We start from the raw sequence: 19,087 nt of genomic DNA, 5'->3' as shown, positions 1-19,087 counted from the left end.
AGCAAGGAGGGAGGAATAGTTCAGAGAAAGATTCTGAGAAGAGGTGATATCCACGTTGGAGATTTGGGGAGGGGGAAATGAGGGTTTGGGCAGGGACAGCAGTGTGGGAAAAAAGCATGGAAGTGGTACTGACTGTGTTTAAGGGTAAGACTTCAAGCAGGTCAGTATTTCTGAGGGTAAATGCCAAGGCAAGCAAGACATTATGAAAGAAAGGCTGTTGCAGCAGGACTCTGGTCATAAGCACGAGTGATTCGTGATGATAAAAACAAATATTAGCACATATAATCCAATGTAATCCTGACAACAGTCCTGTGGTGAAGAATGCTCATCACCTGCCAGAACCCATTCTTCACTTCTTCCTAGGCACATAGCCCCTCTTCCAGTTAGGTTGAGGGGATACGATCATGTACTCCCAGTGGAGTGTTAGCAGAGGTGAAACATGCTACTTCTGAGTCTAAGCTTTAAGACTGCGGGTGAGGCTCCTCCATGACTTATTTCCCCTTCCCACTGGCTGGGACCCATGGCAATGAGCCTCAATCATGTGGATGGCAGGGACCTAGGAGCTGGGGGAGGAAGAAGATGGAAGGAGTGTGGGTCCCTGAGTGATGCCACAGAGCAGAGTTATCCACTCACATGGAATGCTCACCTCAGAATGAATTATTGGTGAGTCTGGTATAGCAGCCTGGGTTTACTTTAATCTAAACTCCATAAGGTAATATTATTATCCCTGCTTTACAGTTGAAGAGATTGAGAGAAAGGCTAAGGAACTTGTTCATGAGTCATACTGATAATTGGTGAACCAGATGGGAATTGAACCCAGATCCATATCACATCAAAGCTCACATTACAACATCCTTCTCTATTGGAACGTGAGCTTTATCCCAGGGATGATTGGAACCATTTGAAAATTTTAAACAGGAGAGTGACAGTCTTATATTTGCATGTTTCTGTGGCTGCAGCATGGAGGGTATAGGGACAAGTATTGAGATTAAAGGTAGAGAAATCAGGGGGCTTCCCTGGTGGTGCAGTGGTTGAGAGTCCGCCTGCCAATGCGGGGGACACGGGTTCGTGCCCCGGTCCGGGAAGATCCCACATGCCGCAGAGCGTCTGGGCCCGTGAGCCATGGCCGCTGAGCCTGCACGTCCGGAGCTTGTGCTCCGCAACTGGAGAGGCCACAACAGTGAGAGGCCCGCGTACCGCAAAAAAAAAAAAAAAAAAAAAAAAAAGGTAGAGAAATCAGTTGGGCAGTCTCTCCATGTGAAAGTTGAGAGCCTGAACTAGAGACGTCATCATAAGGAGGTAAAGGAGAGGCCAGGTTCAAGAAATAGTGGGAAGGACAAATCAGCAGGTCTTAAAGGTTAATCGGTTGTGGGTAGTAAGAGAGAAGAATCAAGATGAACCCTAGATTTCCAGTACGGATGACTGGGTGATGCTAGTTAGTGAGATCAGGTACAAGAGGCAGCATTAGTTTGGAGTTAGGGGAGAGTAATTCCATTTTGAACATGTCTCATTTGGGGTGCCCAAGTGACATCTGGATGTATAATCCTGGAGCATGGGAAAGGTAGATCACAGCTGGGGAGGGTCACCGGGAAGGGGTGGGTGGCCCTTGGCCTTTGTGCCAGCTTGCACTGCACAGGAGATTCAAATTCATACAAAAGCAACCTCCTCCATCCCAAAATATCCTGGGAGAATGAGAAGAATTTGAGACAAATGAAGATGTTAATAATAATAATAATCACCATTTATGGCAGCTTAATGTGCACTAAAACAAGCACATTTAATCAGCCCAATTAAGTGGCTACTACTTATTGTCCCAACCCTACAGGTGAGGAAAAGGGGCCTTAGGGAGGCAAAGGGGTATAATTGAAACCCACTAGTTAGTGGCAGTACCAGGCTTTGAACTAATGTCTGTGTGATTCTGAAGTAACTGTTCTTAACCACTCTGCCATTTATGTATGTGTTTGGAGGGCTTCCTTTCGTCTTTGTTCTTGGAATAACTAAAATTTCATTTTAACCCAAAGAATGAGACCCCTCCCTTTTAATACTTAAGAGATTTATTAAAGCATCTTGTCACAAAGATGGAAACACATACAAATTAGAAACATGCAACCGTCATCATCCACAGTCAAGTTAAAATGTCGTATATTTTTCCTGTTTTCATAGCTGAAAACTTCAGATCTTAGACCGAACTCACTCACCCTGAGTATTTAATTCATTCTTCCTGAAAGTATCCAGGGCAGCAAATAACCAAAATACAAACTATTATATAAGGAAGGTGCAAAGTTAAAAAAGAATATGTATGGAGAATGCCCCCTTCCCACCCCCCTATCAAAGGCAAACAATGGCACTTTGCTCTTGCTTAACCTAGATTGTCTTCAAAAATTATCGAGGGCAAAGTTCCAAACCAGTTTTCCAGTTAGGGCTGCTGCATCCTAAACTTCCAATATTGTTCCACTTCAGACCTCTCATATGCTGTCAGAAATTCCTCAGTTGGTAACTAACTCAATTCTAACTCCATCATTTATAAGGGAATTTTCTTTGTCCTAGATGAGAAAAGGGCCTGTCTGGGGTCGGTCATACAGTCAGTTATTAGCAACAGAGTCTGTGCTTTCACCACCATATCAAGGAAACCGACAGCCTTCTGGGTCTACATATCCACAGGGGGCTCCCTAGGGACTCAGCACTGGAAAGGTGGGCAGAGGCTGTTGATAGGTGGTATTCCTTACTGAGAACGCCAAGTTCCCAGGAGCGTCTCTCCTCTGAACCGATGCAGTCATTTCAGCACCATGGTCAGGGGCACGCCGCCGCTTTTCAGGACCTCGGTGCCCGACAGTGTTAGCCAGGCATACGCTCTCTCCCACCGCTTTGGTCCTCGGATCGCAGAAGCAGAGGGGGCACACAGCAGCCTGTGAATCTCGCTAGGGTTTCGGAGAGCGGCCAAAGCGCGAGGGAGTCTCTTGGTCTTACAAGACCCAGAGGACACAGCTCAAGTCAGTACATAAACACCTAGAGACTGAGTTGGCACAGAGGGAGACAGCTCTAAACTACTAGCCTAGAGCCAGGGTCATACTTTTAGCTTGCTCCAGTAACTCACTGAGTGATTGAGGGCCTTGGGCACGTCACCTACTTCCAAGACTTTGGGTCTCTATTTCCATGGGTGTCACCATCCTGCCTTGCCCCCCTCACCGGCTGTAGGAGGGGACCTGAGATAAGAAGTGTCCAGCCCCAAGTCTCCCACAGTCTGTGCTTTTGGCCCTTTGAAGGTGGAGCAGGCAAGTAAGGTGAGTGAGTGTCCCTGACGCCCCCCACTCCTTCTTGAGTACAGTCTGCAGATATTTAAAAGGGGAGGAGAGGGAAAAGAAACATGACAGAGAATCTTAATTACATATATGTAAAATGTAATTATAATATACTCAGCATTTGTTCTGCACCGCATTCTCAGTCGAATCTCCTCTCCCTCTCGCCCACACACACACTGTACACACACTGTTACCCTGGGTCTAAAGGCTTTTTCCCACTGTCACTTTTCCGGGGTCGCCCGGGCCTATAATTCCGTCCATCATAAGCAAGGCCTTCTCTTAAGCACCCAGAAATCCAGTGAAAGGGTATTAGGGACTCTCTCCAGCTTCTCATGTGAATTAGCTGAGGCTCAGAGACTTGTCCAAGGTCACACAGCCGGGCAGTGTGGCCTTTGGGTGAGAGGAGGGGCAGAGGGTGTCTGTGGGGTTGTGTGCTCCCCCGGCCCCGCCTGCCTTTGTGCCAGCCCTGCGGCCAGGCTCCCAGACATTAGCATTCCAATAGCCCTGGGACGCTTTGTCCTCCGCCTGCAGCCGGCTTGGGGATGGGGTGGGATGGGGGCAGGACACCATAAATCTACCTGCTTGTGTGTGCGGACGGGGTGGGATGGGGTGGCCGCAAGATTCATGTGCTGTTTTTCTGGAAGCCAGGGCTCAGACAAAGGCACAAGAGGGGGAAGAGTCCTTTGACCGGAGCATCCTTCCTGGCCCCGCTTGGGACCCTGTCTAGGTTTTGGGGAGCTGGGGCGCAGGCGACGACCTCAGACCACGGGAGGCCCTGCAGCCACTCTAGCTGAGGTGTAGTGGGTGGGCTTCCAGCTGAGACCCAGAGCAGCCTGACCAATTGTAAAAGCCGCCAAGTGCAAAATGCCTGAGGATGGGTGGGGGGGGGCGTGGTGGTGATGCCACTGGGCTAGTTGTAGGCGCCACCCAGAAATGTTTCCTCGCCCTTCTTGATGAGGGGCTCTTTGGAAAGAGGCGTGGATGAGGTTTCCCATCTCAATACGGTTCCATGCGCCTTGATGGAACTCATCCTGGGCAAGGAGCCCTAAACCTTCCTCCACCTCCTCCGGACTTGGAGACTAGAGCTGACAGCTCTGGGGGATCAAATCTACCCCAACCCAAGGTGGCAGCCCAGCATTCGAGTTGGTTAAATAGTACTTTTTTTTTTTTAATTTGTGGGGTGAAGGACGAGTCTCCGTGTGTTGGGTGACTAATAGCTCCTTAATGAGCACCCTCACAAGCAGGAGCGGGACTGGGCAGTGGGTGTCTCCACCTGGAACACAGGGTCAACACTTTTTCTGCTTCTGGAAGTCGTTTGCACCAAAGGAGTCCCTTGCCTATTTGAACACTACTTCCCACAGCCTTTCACAGGAAGAATGATCTTCCTGCTTGAGGACTTCCTCTCCAAACCTTTAGTCCTGGCCCAGAATGCCACCTTCTCTGGCAAGCTTCCCAATCTGGCTGCAGATAACAGTCCCACTGTCCCTTCTGTGGCTCCTACCTCCACTCAGCACCAATGTTTTTTAGCCTTGAATGATTTTGTCTATATACTTGCTATTGTCCTCGGAGGACAGAGATGGACCTTCCTGATTTTTATGTCTTTCCACCCCTCCCCCCAATGCCCAGTAATTAGCAGACCCTGGCTTGGTCTGTGCAACTTGGAGCTGCCGACACCTGCCCCAGGGCGGTGCCCCAGGTGGAAAATTGGCTGCTGCAGAAGTCACCAATAACCCATTAATCTTTTCCTTCCAGATTAAAGCCATGAAATACAACAGCCTCATTCATTCGTTTGCAGTGTCCCCGTCCCCGCCCCCCCCCAATCCAGGCCCTGATAACTAAGACTTATCTCCTCCGAGCCACCTCTAGGGACCTAGGAATAGAGAAGAAAGGAATAGCTCAATTTGAAGCGGGGAGGGCATAAGAGGCAGACACAAGAGGCATTAACCCCTGCAAAGCCACCACCTTTGCACTCTAACACTGGAAAGCAACCTACCCTACCCAACCACTCCCAGCTCCTGACTGTGCCATGCATTCCCCACTGGGGTTGGCTCGCTTCTTCCCCTGGCACCCCGGGCCAATCCAAGGAGGCCTCCGGGGTTCAACTCGTAGGGTAGTGTGCCCACCTTCCATTTTCCTGTTCCTGAGAGTCAGGCCTGGGTTCTTAGAGCTCAAACCTGCTTCCCAGAGGTCCTGGGGGTCTTGGAAGCTAATGTAGGGCTGCTCCAGCAGTGCTCTGGGGACATGTCAGTGTCACTGTGCATCAGCCCTACTCTACCTTGGAAGTAATAGAGAACATGGGGCTGGAAACCTTGACTAGTTCCTTGAAAAGAATAGTAGTTTATTCAGTCAAGTTTGCTGGGTGTTGGGAGGTGTCAGAGACTGCAGCCGGACCCTCCACTTTCTCTACTCCCTGCTGCTTAGTTCCATGAGTCTAATGCCACAGCCTCAGCACCGGCGGCAGCGTAAAATGAGCTCAGAAGATGGGCTTGGGCTCTAAGCACTTTGGGAAAATTCCTGGGATGCCCAGCCTACCAGCATTTCTGAGGGTTCTGACCCTGCTGCAGGGTTATTACTCCCTCCCTTCCCCCAATGCAACAGTCACTCTAAATCCAGGCTAGTAGCATAGGGGAAAGGGTCAGCACCACCAGTGAGTAACCCTAGTTGGAGGCTTGTCTTTCTCTTAAACCACTGTTTGGAAAAAGACAAGTCGCTGCCCCATAAATAAAACAAGGGGGCTGAGCCAATGATTTTTAAGAGCCTTCCAGCTCTTCCTTTCCAAGTGTGTATAGCTGACTTGCCCTGAGAATGCAGTCTGCCTGGCCTCCAGCCTAGCGCCATAGTTTCTCAGACCAGGCCTCAGGAGCGGCCCCAGATCCCCAGAAAAACTCTCATCCCTCTCCTTGGACAGGGCCCTCCTCCCCCAACCCCAGCCACAGAGGCTGGCCCCTCCCCTCTGCACCGTCAAGTTACCTTGCTCAGGCTTCTTTTTATTGGTTCAAAATCTCATTCACCAGTCCCTAAATCATCTTATGTACAACATAAAAACTTTTCCCACTGTGAAATCTCATCAATAAATACAAACGTGTAAAACAGGGGAGGGGCCATATAATTTACCAGACAAAAATTCATTTCAAAAGATATCAGATAATTTACAAACTGATTTTTTTAAGACAAGGGTGCTTCAGTTTGCAGGGTGGTGGTGGAGGCGCTCCCCCTGTTCATAGCCTCGTCTCCCGCCCCTGGGAGGGCAATGGCTCCAGGAAATTGCACAAGGAGAAGGCAGAGGATCGCCTTCGTGAATTAAGGCAGAGTAGAGAGGCCCAAACCCCGGGGCTTGATAGGGACTAGAGGAGGTCGGCGGCATCCTTGAAGAAGACACGCTGGGCAACAGGAGCAAGTGCTGAGAAACCAAATATTGGATTAAGCCGCATTGGGGGAGGAGTGGTAAGAGAGAGACGGGCAGACAGACTTCAGTGGCGGTAGGGTGGCGGAGACAGTGGGTGTCACCTGCTGTGTAGTGCTATCATCCTCGTCTTTTCTGCACGAGATTTTGGGGTGGCCACAGGGAGAGGGCCTAAAACGCGCGGAGCCTGCAGTGCCCACTCGCGCGGGCAGCGGCAGAGGGTTGCAGTTGGCTCGGCGCAGAGGACCAAGGGATTGAACCCGGCCTGCCACCCTCTTGGGCGCCTGGGCCCGCCAGGGGTCAGCGAGCCAGAGGCAGCAGGAGCAAGTACGCCTGAGGGCCTCCACCGGGCGTCTCCGACGGCTTCCGCCCCTTCCCTTTCTACCATCACCCACTGCCCAGCAGCGGATAGGCCCCTTCATAGAAAGTCTGAAAAAGCCAGGGCGCCAGGGTGCAGGCAGGCAGGGGAAGCAGGCGCCTGTAGCCCGGGGCGCTCCTCCAGCGAGGCGGCGGGACTCAGGCTGCCCTCCTGGGAGACCGGGGAATAGAGGGAACCCCAGTCTCCCGGGGAGCAGCCGTCCGGGCTGGCCAGCTCCTCGCAGGGAGGCGCAAGCGACTCCAGCCCGTAGAGGCTGTGGTCCGCTATGCGCAGCGTCTGCGTCAGCGCCCAGATGTAATTGTGAGCGAAGCGCAGCGTCTCGATTTTGGTGAGCTTCGCATCGTCCGGGAAGGTGGGCAAGACGCCGCGCAGCGCGTCCAGAGCGGAGTTGAGGTTGTGCATCCGATTGCGCTCGCGGTCGTTGGCCTTCTTGCGCCGGCTCCGTCGCTGCTTGCTCAGAGCCAATTCACTCTTGGGGCGGCTGCGCCCTCCGCGTCGCGCACGGAGCTTCCTTGAGGACCCTCGGCAACCGCCCCCTTCCGTCTCGGCGCAGTTCCCCTGCAAGCGAGCGGGGCTGGGCGGAGCGGATGCGACGCAGGTCACTTCGTCGTCCGAGACACCCGGGAAGGGCTGCTCCGTCTCGTGGGTCACTAGGACACCTGGCGCACACGAGGGATGAGGCGTCATCCTGCGGCGGGGTAAGAGGTAAGGGTAAGAGTGGGTCAGTCACCCGAGCGCAGTTCCCAATCCTGGGGCCAGGTGGGAAAAATCGAGAGAAAGCCACCCCCCACCCACGCCGGACCAGAGGACCCCCTTTCCCCTCTGCTCATCGCTCTGTGGCTCCAGGCGTTACCTTGCTGTAGGGCGCAAAGGGGTAGAGAGCCGTAGGCAGTGAGAGCAGCGGTGAGCTGCGCTGGCTTTTTCGTCTGCAAGTTCAGCTGAGAAGCAGGCGCTGCCGCTGGAAAGTTTCTTCGGCCCCAGAGAAGAAAAGTGTAAAGGGGGCCCCGGGCCTCTGTTGCTCTCTTTTGGCGCGGCTGCGAGACCCTGCAGATTTTCTGAGCCGCCAGTCGTGTGCCCCCTTGGCACGCTTTATCTGCTGCGCCCGGGCTAGGAGCGTGCCTGCCCCGCTGCTGCCCGCGCCGCCGTCCAATCAGCGCCCGGGCCAGGGGGCCGCGCCACGCGAGCCCGCTCCGCCCTTCGAGGGGCACAGCTGGATTCCGGACAAAGGGATGGATGGGGTCGGGGGAGGGGAATGCCGCTCTGTTTGCTTTCTCCCCGCGGGCTCTGTCCCAGCAACTCTCGGTTCCTCAAAGAGCCTCGCCCAGTGAGAAGGGCCTTGTCTAGCTCGCGTCTGGCGGCCCCAAACCGCTTTGCTCCATTCTGGCTTTCCTTGGCATCTGTCCAGACCCTTTCTTGGTACCCTGAAGGGGGCTTTGAGAAGTCAGTAGGGTAGGTCAATCCCCGTGTGTTACACAAGGGGAAACTGAGGCTCAGAAAGGAGGCAGCTTGCCCCCAAACCACTCTGAAAGGACAAGGAGCCAGGTGTCCTGTCAGCTTGGAGGAGCAGCCACTAATTCCTAGTGCCATTCTGCTCTCCTCCTCTATGGGTCAGGTTAGGAAATACAGAGGGTGATGTTTCACTGACCCTTTCTATTTGGGGAGGAGGCACAGGGTGACCACAGAGAGAGATCCTGCCTATGTCCCTGCCACTTAGAGACCTTTGCCTGGGGATGATGAGCCCCCCACCATGCCCTGAGATGATGCCCCATGCTCAGATGTAGGTGCTTAGAACCTCTCCCCTCATCCCACCACCCATCAGAAACCTAAGACATTTTTATCGTGCCTCAGAGTTGGAGGGTGGCTATGGTGGGACCTCCAGGGGCATTCCACCACTGCCAATTGTGGACAGTACCCTAGCAATCTGCCGGGGCCTGTGGGGGAAGAGCTCAGATGAGAAGGGGTCAGGAGAGGGCCAGGAGTTCACAGCGAGCCCCTGTGTATTTTAAATGCCCCTGGAGTGCTGGTGCTTCAAGAAGCAGATCAACTCTTTCTCCCCTTAGTCCTCCTGTCCAATCACAGGCCGGCAGGGGCTGCCTGCACTACCTGGTGCAAACCCCTAGGCAGGGGTCAGGCAGTGAGCACAAGGCAGGGTGTCTTCAAGACCCCCAGTTAGCAATGTGTGGAAATAAAAGTGAGCCTGAACACACCATCCCTCCTTTCTTCCCCCACCTGTCCCTTTGTCTCTGCTTTGGACACCCTGTGGTCTTCTGCTTCTGGTCAGTCAGGGTGAGTGTGCCCCCGGGGAGAAAGCCGAGTCTGGGAAGACCGGGGTCTGGATTAAGTCCCTGCAGGCCCCGAAGGCTTCACTTTCTGGCGGAACCAGATAACCTGAGCCTCTGGAAGGTGGCAGAGGGGGGCAGGACCCGGCAGGGGAACTGAGGGGATAGGGTGAGGGAATGAGGTAAGTAAGTCTGCATATCTGCCCTAGTGACAGCCTCTTGACACTTGCCCAGTCTGCTCGGAGGGCGAAGTTACCTTGAGGCAGAGAGAGGGTGGATATGCTTGGGAGCCAGGGAGCCAGGGCTCTAGGTCTGCGTGGAGGCGACGGTGCTGTCCTCAGGATCTCAGCTGCTGTGCTGTTGGCAGAGGCTCCTTCCCTTGTTGCTTGGGAACTGAAGCTAGGAGCCAGGCTCCAGACCAACAAAGGGACCCTGCCGAGACTCCTGAGTTCCACATTTTGCTGCTGCTCCTCCCTTAGGTCACAACTTGCTCCAAACTTGTCTTCTAGTCGTAAGAACCTTAGGCCCATTTTTTTTTTTTTTTTTTTTTTTTTTTTTTTTGTGCTACGCGGGCCTCTCACCATTGTGGCCTCTCCCATTGCGGAGCACAGGCTCTGGACGCGCAGGCCCAGCGGCTCACGGGCCTAGCCACTCCGCGGCATGTGGGATCCTCCCAGATCGGGGCACGAACCCGTGTCCCCTGCATCGGCAGGCAGACTCTCAACCACTGCGCCATCAGGGAAGCCCCTTAGGCCCATTTTACAAATGGAAAGTCAAGGCCCAGAAAGGGTAAGTGACTCACCACAAGGTCACACAGCAAGTTCTAGCAGAATCACATAGAACTCAGGTCCTAAGACTCCTAGTCCTAGATTCTCCCTTGCAGCTGTTGCCTCTCTTTGATTGGGGGAAATTTTTTTTTTCAAGGCAAAACCAGACATCCCCAAATGTAGAAGATAGAAGTCCTGTGTCTATGAGGAATGACAGAGTCAGAGGACAAAAAGGATAGTGGCCCCATCTCCCAGTGCCAAGGGGAGCCAGTATGCACTCAGGCTCCGTCTCTCTACTTTCACACCCTATACACCTGCCTTGCTTGATTTCTATCCTGCAAATTAGGATCTGAGAGAGGAAACCCAAAGCGTGCTTCCCTAGGGCTAGGGGACCCAGCCTGGCTCCGAGGAGGGAGCCCTGGCCATAAGGGATCAAAGCACCCCTATGGGTCCCTGGAGGCCTGAAGAGCAGCCCACAACCAGGGCTCTCATCCTGCAGTGGCCCTCAGATGAGAACTGAAGGCGGGACTCGCCTTGGCTCAGTCTTGCCTCAGGTGGCCCATGTGTACTGATGAGAGCCGCAGGGCAAGCTTTCTGCACCAGGGAAGATTCTGGGGATATTTGGGAATCTTCTTGACTGGGAGAGAAATCTGGCACCTTCTGAGAATTCTTATCCAGCTTCCCCAGCGTCATTCCAGCTCAGGGCTCTCCAGGGCTTGCGGGCTGCCACCACTCCTGCTTTGCGCAAAACACAGGGCGAGGAGCGCGCAGCGACCGGGGGGCAGCGATCTCCTTGAGGCACTCAAGAACTCTCCGCAGCCCTTCCTCTGGTCTGGAGGGTGGGGCCGGAGGTCGAGGAGTCCTGGGGGATTAGAGATCAAGGATCCACGTCTTCCCTTTCAGCTGTAGAGGATGCGCAGCCCCCTCTCCAAAGTTAATTCCTGTACTTTTGGCGGCGGAGGCGCAGGCTGTGATAACTCAGTGTGCGCTGGCGGTATTTGTGAATGGGCTCTTCCAGCCGGGAGCAGAGCCTGTTCCTGAAGCCCCCGGCCGGCCACCGCCTCTAAGGCCTTTGGGAACCCCGCACCCCTCAACTCTCTGAGACCTAGGCTTGCCTGGAGGCTGAGGGGGCCCAGGAGAGAGGCGACAGCCTGATGCCTGGAGACCGCGGGCAGATTGGAAAAGAAGGAAGGCAGCGGTCTGCCCTGCCGCCTTCCCGTCGGCGGGGGGAATCTTAGCAGTGCCTGGGGGCTCTTTGAGAAACGAGGGGAAGGGAGGGGGGCCACAGGAGGCTGAATAGCTAATGACTTGACAGAGGAGGGGGCTTCTTTCTCTCGCCTTCGCCTCCACACTGAAAGAGGGCAAGACAAAAATCTGGCGAGCGAGCTGCCCAGGCCGAGACTAGCCACTTCAAACAGCCCTTCAAACAAAAGGAGACGACGAAAAGAAAGCCCCACCTGTCTCCAGTGTTTGCTAAAATAATAATAAATAGATTTCGTTTAATAAATAATTACAAGAGATTGTAAAGTGGAGTGCTTTGGAAAACATCTACTGCGGGAGTCCCGCAGCCAGCCGTCACCTGCTCCCAAGGCGGGCAACTTTATTGTTAAGCCACCCCCCAACTAGTTTGCCTCTGATAAACCCTCTCTCGTTTTCACAGTGACTGTTTACTCATAGTTAGCACAATATTACCTTTGCCGTGATAAACCCAGATGGGGGAGACCTGGCCCCTGGCCCCTGGGCACACCTGTCCCAGAAGCTGACACATGGATTTGGCACGGAGCAGGCCTTCCCCCGCCTCCCCTGGCCTTCCCCCGTGTACATTGGCCCAATTGCCACCCATTTATAACAGGTTGGCTGCAAGGCCTATCTCGGTCCTATTTGTCTTCTTTTATTGAAAGCATATGGTCTCCAGGGGCTCACCAGCCCCATATTTCATCTGCCGGGAGCTGGGGCGCTTCCGCAGGCTGGTGCTGCCCTGCGCTCTGCTCCCCACCCAACGGCTGCTGCGCCAGCTGAAAGGATGGCGGAGGTGGGGTGGGGAGAGATAAGGAGGGCTCCTCATTTGCTTTGGGAGAGAAGCTGTTCCCCCAGAGACTCCCCCTCCCCGACTCAGGGAGCTCGTGCGCTCCTGAATGGGTAGCCGGTTCTTTTTCTTGGGTAGGTGAGAGGGCGCCATATGCCACCCCCCAGGGCGCACGAGGGAGCTCCGGCCCGGGGAGTCCTCGAACAAAGGGAAGAGAGGGCCCCGGACCTCAGGAGCATCCGAGGTCTTTATTTGCAGATGCCCCTCCCTGCCTAGGGCCGCTTCCCCCCCGGGCGTCCGTAGCTCGCACGCAGCGCCTGGAAACAAAGTGTCTACATTATCTCCGCCGCGGACGGAGACAGTGAATGCGTGAAAAGGTGCATTGCGCACCAAGACACCTGTTGAAGCGGCGCCTCTTCTCAGCGCCTCTCTCTGCTCTGCGTTCAGTTAGGAGGGAGTGGGGGGTGGGAGGAGGGAGAGATACTGTGATTTGTGGCGACATATGTTGAGCAGATCGGTGTGTACTCTTCACAGGGACACACGCACCCTCGCTCCCATACACACCCCGAGAGAAGGAGCAGCTGCTCTCCTCACCTTCTCCCGACATAATACCTGGGCCAGGCGCTTTGGCGTAGCCTTTTGAGACTCCAGCTCTCCCCACCCTCTCTGCCTTCCGCCCCCACCCGCTGTCCCAGTCTTGGCAGCTTCGCTGTAGGACTTTATTGTCAAATTTAACAGATGCACGTTTGTTCCCAGCGCCCGGGCCTCAAACACACACATACACACACGCAGACATCCACAGAAAACGCGACAAATGACACAGATGCGGAGCGCGAAATGTCCATATGCCGGGCTCCGCGCCCGCGCGGACTGGGGAAACAAACAGGACTGTGTGATTTTTCCCTCCCCAGAAAGGAAGAAACGGAAGTCGCCCGGGGGGCCGTGAGGCCCCTCCAGGCACCTCCAATTTCGCGCTTGCCCCTTGGCGCGGTGGCGCACTGCGCGGCGCTGGGGGCCAGGAGAGCGCAAGGTGTGGACGCAGAGCGCAGAAGGAAATGCTGCAGGAAAGGGGCCCCTGGGAGAAGCGATGAGGGCTGGAAGCTCTGCAGGTGCGGGTTCGGCACTGCCTGACCTCTGGCCCTCACTTGACCGCTGGGCTTCTAAACTCCTGAGTGGTGAAGACGCCTTGGTCCTTACAGGATTCCCTGGGTGGGCATCCCACCTGAGGCGCACTAGGGCCGGAGGAGTCCGTTGGGCGCGCTTCACCAGCCCACTTATCTCCTTGGCGGGTGCGCTAACAGAGCATGATAAGGAGAGCAGTGGATGGGGGAGAGGGGGCCTGGCTCTGCCAATATCCCTGTGCCACCTGAGCAAATTATTTTACACGGGCCTCGGTTTCCCCTCTGTTAAAGGAAAAAGCTGTGAAGGAAATACTTTGTAATTTTCTTTTCAAGTTTTGCAAAATTTGGAAGTCTTGGATAGCAATGGGCCTTAGGCTGTGAGTGGAGGAAACCCAGAGGCAGTGCAGCTATCCTCCGCTCCCCAACACCCATCTGGTTCCCAGATGTGAGCTTCTGGTTGGATGAGTCTTTCACCAACATTTGAGTGGCTGAGGGCAGTGTTGGTCGTAGGGAAAGACAGACACTGAGGGGTTTAGGAAGCTGTCTTCTGTCCCTCTGTCTTTCAACTCTCAGGGCATAGGCAACCTTTGGGCCACTGTGACATTCGGTGACAGTCAGGCATGCCTGATGAAACCAGGCTTTCAGACCTTCATTTCTTCCAGTGCCAGGATGGAGCTGGGAAGCTGGGTGGTGGATGTAAGGCTCTTAAGCCCTTTAGTCTCTCCAGGCCTGTTTTTGGAGAAGAACATGCCCCTCCCACCCCCACTGTGAGCTTGGATGAACTCTGCTCGTTCCGAAAGAGAGAGACAGCTTCCCTCAGCCTTTCACAAATTGTCTTTATTTTCTGTGTGCATGGTTTTTTTTTTTTTTTTGACTGTAGGGGTTCTGACCTTTCTGAGGTCCACTGGCCCAGGGCAGGGGGCAGTCTCCTTTGGGAGAAATCTCCTTTGTAGAAGTCAGGGCTGGTGCTGGCAGGGGAGCCCTCTGCCTGGTGGTCCCTCTGTTCCCCTGTCCTGCTGTTCCCTACCCAACCACCCCCAGCCCTGTGGGGATTCTGTATAGGCAACAGCAGTCAGAACCAAAGGGTGTCAGAACTGCTGTGAGTTGAGGTGAGGGCACCTCACTTTTTGAGGTCACCATAGATGAGATACTCACCCCACCTCCAGTTATCAGATTGGGAAGGCAACCTAATAAAGGGGCAGGGGTAGAAGGTGGGCAGGGTCAAGAGTTAATTCTAGAGTAACTCAGTGGAGAAGCCACAGAATGTAATGCAGTGCAGCTTTCTACGAAGCACTTAATAGCATTCTATCCGTATAGAACCTTGAAGGAGGCAGAGCACCCTCTCACACAACCTGTGCGGGCTCCAGGAAGGGATTTTTCTTGTTCCCATTTTACGCCTCACCAGTCTGAAGCTCAAGGTCATAGAGCCGAGTCTGGAACTCCTCTTCCCTGTGTCCCCTCCAGCCAGCTGGCAGGGAATCTTCATTTAGTCACCCTCCTGGCCCCCTACCCACTGCCCACACTCCAGGATCTTCATCCTGCCACCCCCTGGAGCCCTTTGGAGATGGGCAGGTCTCAGCCAGGGCTTTGGGGGCACAGGAGTTGAGGGGTTTGAGAACAATAAATAAGGCAGACTTTTCCCTTCTCTCTTGTCTTCGTCTTCCTGTGGCTTCCAAGAGCCTCCCCTAGCTCCCGGCAATGCTACGGAGGCAGGGCCAGGCTTGCAGGCCCTTGAGAGTGCTCACCTTCTTAATTTGTGTGCCCAAGGCACCTCACTTAACCTCACTGCAGCCCCAGCCCTGCTGTGAGGGCAATAAGCTTCCTGTCCCCCCTTTAGACTGTAAAATAGATGGGCCCAAGTGTTTTTGATTATGTGGCACTCTCAGAAAACTATTTTAGGCACACCCTTCAAGATATGTTAGCTACTTATAATTCTTCACATATTATGTACAGTATAAAGCATATGCAAAATATGATTTATTGTAAATGATAGATGTCTTTCTGTACCAGACAGGGCAAGTAGTGGAAAAGAGAATGTGATTTGAGCCAGACACCCTGGGTTCCATTTTGGATTTCTGTGTCTAGCAGCTGTGTAACTTTGGCTAATTGACTCAACCTCTCTGAGCCACCTCCATTTTCTCACCTATAAAATGGGCATAATAATAGAGTACCTACCTCATGGGGCTTAAATGATCGGATTTGTTTAAAGTGATCAACAGCAGCAGGTAGTGAGTGCTCAGTCTTTACGAATACAATGTAATATGTACTTTATAAAACATACCTTCAAAGAAATTTGCACCCAGGAAATAAAAATAAATATAACTAGAAGTTCTAATATGTGACTCTCCTCATGCTCCCCCGTCCAGGCAACCCACTTTGAAGCCTGCTGTGTTACGCAGCCACCGTAGCCGTATCATCAACAGTTATGACACAGGTTTATATTTGATGGGTACTTTATCACCCGTTATTATTTCTCACCACACCAGTGAGGCCACATGGTCAGAGATCTTAATCCCATTTTACATATGAAGAAACTGAGGCTTCACAGAGCTGATATGACTCACCCAAGGGCAACCAATTTGTACTGTGGAATGGGAATAAGAATCTAAGTCTTCTGACCCCACGTCTGTGCCTCGTCCACCCTGGCTCTATGTTACACTGTGGATCCCACTTATGAGCTGGTTGTAAACCCAACCCAGTTAGGCTCTTGCAGAACAACTACCAAGGAAGGGGGTGTGGGCTAATCAATGAGCTGGTGGTGTGTGCATATGGCTCATTCACTCTTGTCCAGCAGAAACCGTAGTGGGCTTGGAGGCCCCTGGCATGTGACCTTATTTGGTGGGTGGGGTACAATTTGCAGATGTTAAGTGTAGAAGGGAGCACTTTTATGCAGAGCTTCAAGTCTGCACAGGAAACAGCAAATCAAATTCCTGTCAATGCAACTGCCCAGATACCAAGATGGCCTGGGTTAATTGGGCACACCTTACCTTTGTCCCATAAATGTTTATGAAGGGTCATCAGGAGACAGTGGTGGCCAGCTGTTCCCTACAGTCACAGAGATAAGACTCAGGGGAAGTGGTTTGAGTTGAAAAGGCAGGGATTTAGGCTATTTATGACCATGTCTTCCCTAATAGATAAACATGGTGAGAGTCCTCTTCAGGTGAGGTGGAATCCTCTCTGTAAAGACCTCCCATTCCTGGCATAGAATGGTTATATAGTCTGCTTAGAGGCAGGGGGATGGCCTGGATGATCCCAGGAGACCGTATCCATCCCCATGACTTTTCCACTGGGACTATTCAGTTTTATAGAACACACTTGGGGAGTCAAGTCACCTGCCACAGAAGTCCTTCAAGATCATGGGTGGAATTTATTACTATAGTTCTTAACCTGAGTGAATTGGAAGTAATACCAGTCCCCTTCTGAAGCATTACAGAACGATAGCACAAACCCATGATATGCTAGGTGTTGTGAGAAATATCAAGAACCAGAGGGTTGGGGCTGAGGAATACCTTCACTAGTATGTGGTCCCCAACACTAAGTTGACACATGATTGGGAACAGAAAGGAAATTTGTCTTGTCCAGTGTCACACTACAAGTGTGGCCAAGTCAGAACTCAGGTCTCTTTCCACTATTATTCCATGATCAAGTCCCAGAGCCCTTGCTCTGTGTTGTTCTCATTTGGTACCCACCCTTCTCTGCCTGGTGTGTGGAGGTCCCTTGTCCTGTGTCTCCCTCAGTAGAGGATGAGCTCCCTGAGGACAAGGGCTGTGTCATGTTGAGAATTTAGCAAGGATGTTGTAAATGGTGGGTCTCCAATAGAGACCAGCTTTATGGGCCCAGGCAGGTGAAGGTTATGTGAGACCTGAGCATCTGGGCAACCAGCCGGAGGTTGGCAGGATATGGAAGGAGTGGAAGGGGCTGATCAGACCCCGTCTGCTGTTGTAAACTCTGATGCAGGTAATGGAGCTGAGGCTGTGGGGATGATGGAAGCAGAAAAAGGGAGGCACATTCTTCCCTTTAAGGGTACAACCTGGAAGTGGTATACATTACTTCTGCTTATGTTCAGATCAACTAGTACTTAATCCCATGTTTCATTTAGCTGCAAGGGAGGCTGGGAAATGTAGTCTGAAGTCTAGGTCACCATATGCCTAGTTATAAATTGGAAATCTATTAACAACAGTCTTTATCACACTTAGTTATTAGAAAAGATGAACTTTTCCTTCTTGGACTTCAGTAGAGATCCTTAATGTAGTGTCCATCCCCCCAGCCTGGGGGCTCCCAAGGATTGTGAAACCCCAGAGTTAGTAGGCAATGTTCCGTGTATGCATGCATCTTTCTGAGAAAATTTGAGTTTCATTAGGTCATCAAGGGGTCCTTGGCCCTCTGCCCCCAACATTAAGAATTTACTATGGTCTGAAGGTTGCTGAGAAATTTTGTGCAAGTCATGCAATCTCTCTGAATTTTTTTTTGAGAATTCTTTTCTCTTCTATAGAGATGTGCTGAGGCTCTGAGTGAATAAAGAGCTTTGAATAAAGTTCTGGCAAAACAAAATGAAGGTCTCTCAGTCATTTAGCATATATGTACTGAAACCTGAAGTGGGCCAAGCACTGTGGTCAGCGCTAGGAATAAATCTAGTCCCTGCCTCAAGAGCTCAGAGTCTAGTGGCGAGACAACAGGCACCTAGACTAGGAATTACAGAACTCTTCTGTGCCTACTATCGCAGATCAGGCCCTCTGGTAGCCCAGAAGTCTGAAAATTGAACAAGTACCCCAGGTGCTTTTGATATGAAGCCAGAGTTGGGACCAGGCCACAGATGACTAGCTTATAAGCTTTTGAGGAGGTCACTGCAGGCAAAGATGCAGGAACCAAGGGTGGCAGGAAGAGTCCTGGGCTCTGGGTTCTAACTCCAGCTCTGTGGAACTGTAGACAGCTCCTCTGTAGACTGCTCACTCATTCATGAAGAGCATTTACAGAGAGTGATCAAGAGCAGACTGTGGACATTCACAGAAAGATAGACAAAATGAAAAGGCAGAGGACTTTGTACCAGATGAAGGAACGAGATAAAACCCCAGAAAAACAACTAAATGAAGTGGAGATAGGCAACCTTCCGGAAAAAGAATTCAGAATAATGATAGTGAAGATGATCCAGGACCTCGGAAAAAGAATGGAGGCAAAGATCGAGAAGATGCAAGAAATATTTAAGAAAGACCTAGAAGAATTAAAGAACAAACAAACAGAGATGAACAATACAATAACTGAAATGAAAACGACACTAGAAGGAATCAATAGCAGAATAACTGAGGCAGAAGAACGGATAAGTGACCTGGAAGACAGAATGGTGGAATTCACTGCTGCGGGACAGAATAAAGAAGAAAGAATGAAAAGAAATGAAGACAGCCTAAGAGACCTCTGGGACAACATTAAATGCAACAACATTTGCATTATAGGGGTCCCTGAAAGAGAAGAGAGAGAGGAAGGACCAGAGAAAATATTTGAAGAGATTGTAGTCAAAAACTTCCCCAACATGGGAAAGGAAATAGCTACCCAGTCCAGGAAGCGCAGCGAGTCCTATACAGGATAAACCCAAGGAGAAACACGCCGAGACACATAGTAACCAAACTGGCAAAAATTAAAGACAAAGAAAAATTATTGAAAGGAGCAAAGGAAAAAAGACAAATAACATACAAGGGAATTTTCATAAGGGTAACAGCTGATTTCTCAGCAGAAACTCTACAAGCCAGAAGGGAGTGGTACGATATATTTAAAGTGATGAAAGGGAAGAACCTACAACCGAGATTACTCTACCCGGCAAG

General features: G+C 52.1%; 1 protein-coding gene across 1 annotated transcript; it reads right to left on the bottom strand.

The window, feature by feature from the left end:
- Positions 1-6,429: 6,429 nt before the first annotated feature.
- NEUROG3 (neurogenin 3) lies at positions 6,430-7,768 on the bottom strand. The gene is made up of 2 exons (XM_004315082.3): positions 6,807-7,768; positions 6,430-6,699 (listed from the first exon to the last, which is right to left on the bottom strand). Exon 1 carries the CDS (start codon positions 7,766-7,768, stop codon positions 7,121-7,123), a length of 648 nt encoding a protein of 215 aa, XP_004315130.1. The 3' UTR covers positions 6,430-6,699; positions 6,807-7,120.
- Between the last annotated feature and the right edge of the window lie 11,319 nt (positions 7,769-19,087).

This window comes from Tursiops truncatus, chromosome 16 (genome assembly GCF_011762595.2).
Source record: "Tursiops truncatus isolate mTurTru1 chromosome 16, mTurTru1.mat.Y, whole genome shotgun sequence".
NCBI lineage: Eukaryota > Metazoa > Chordata > Mammalia > Artiodactyla > Delphinidae > Tursiops > Tursiops truncatus.
The sequence above is the reverse complement of the archived record's forward strand: the minus strand, read 5'-3'. Positions and strand labels throughout refer to the sequence as shown.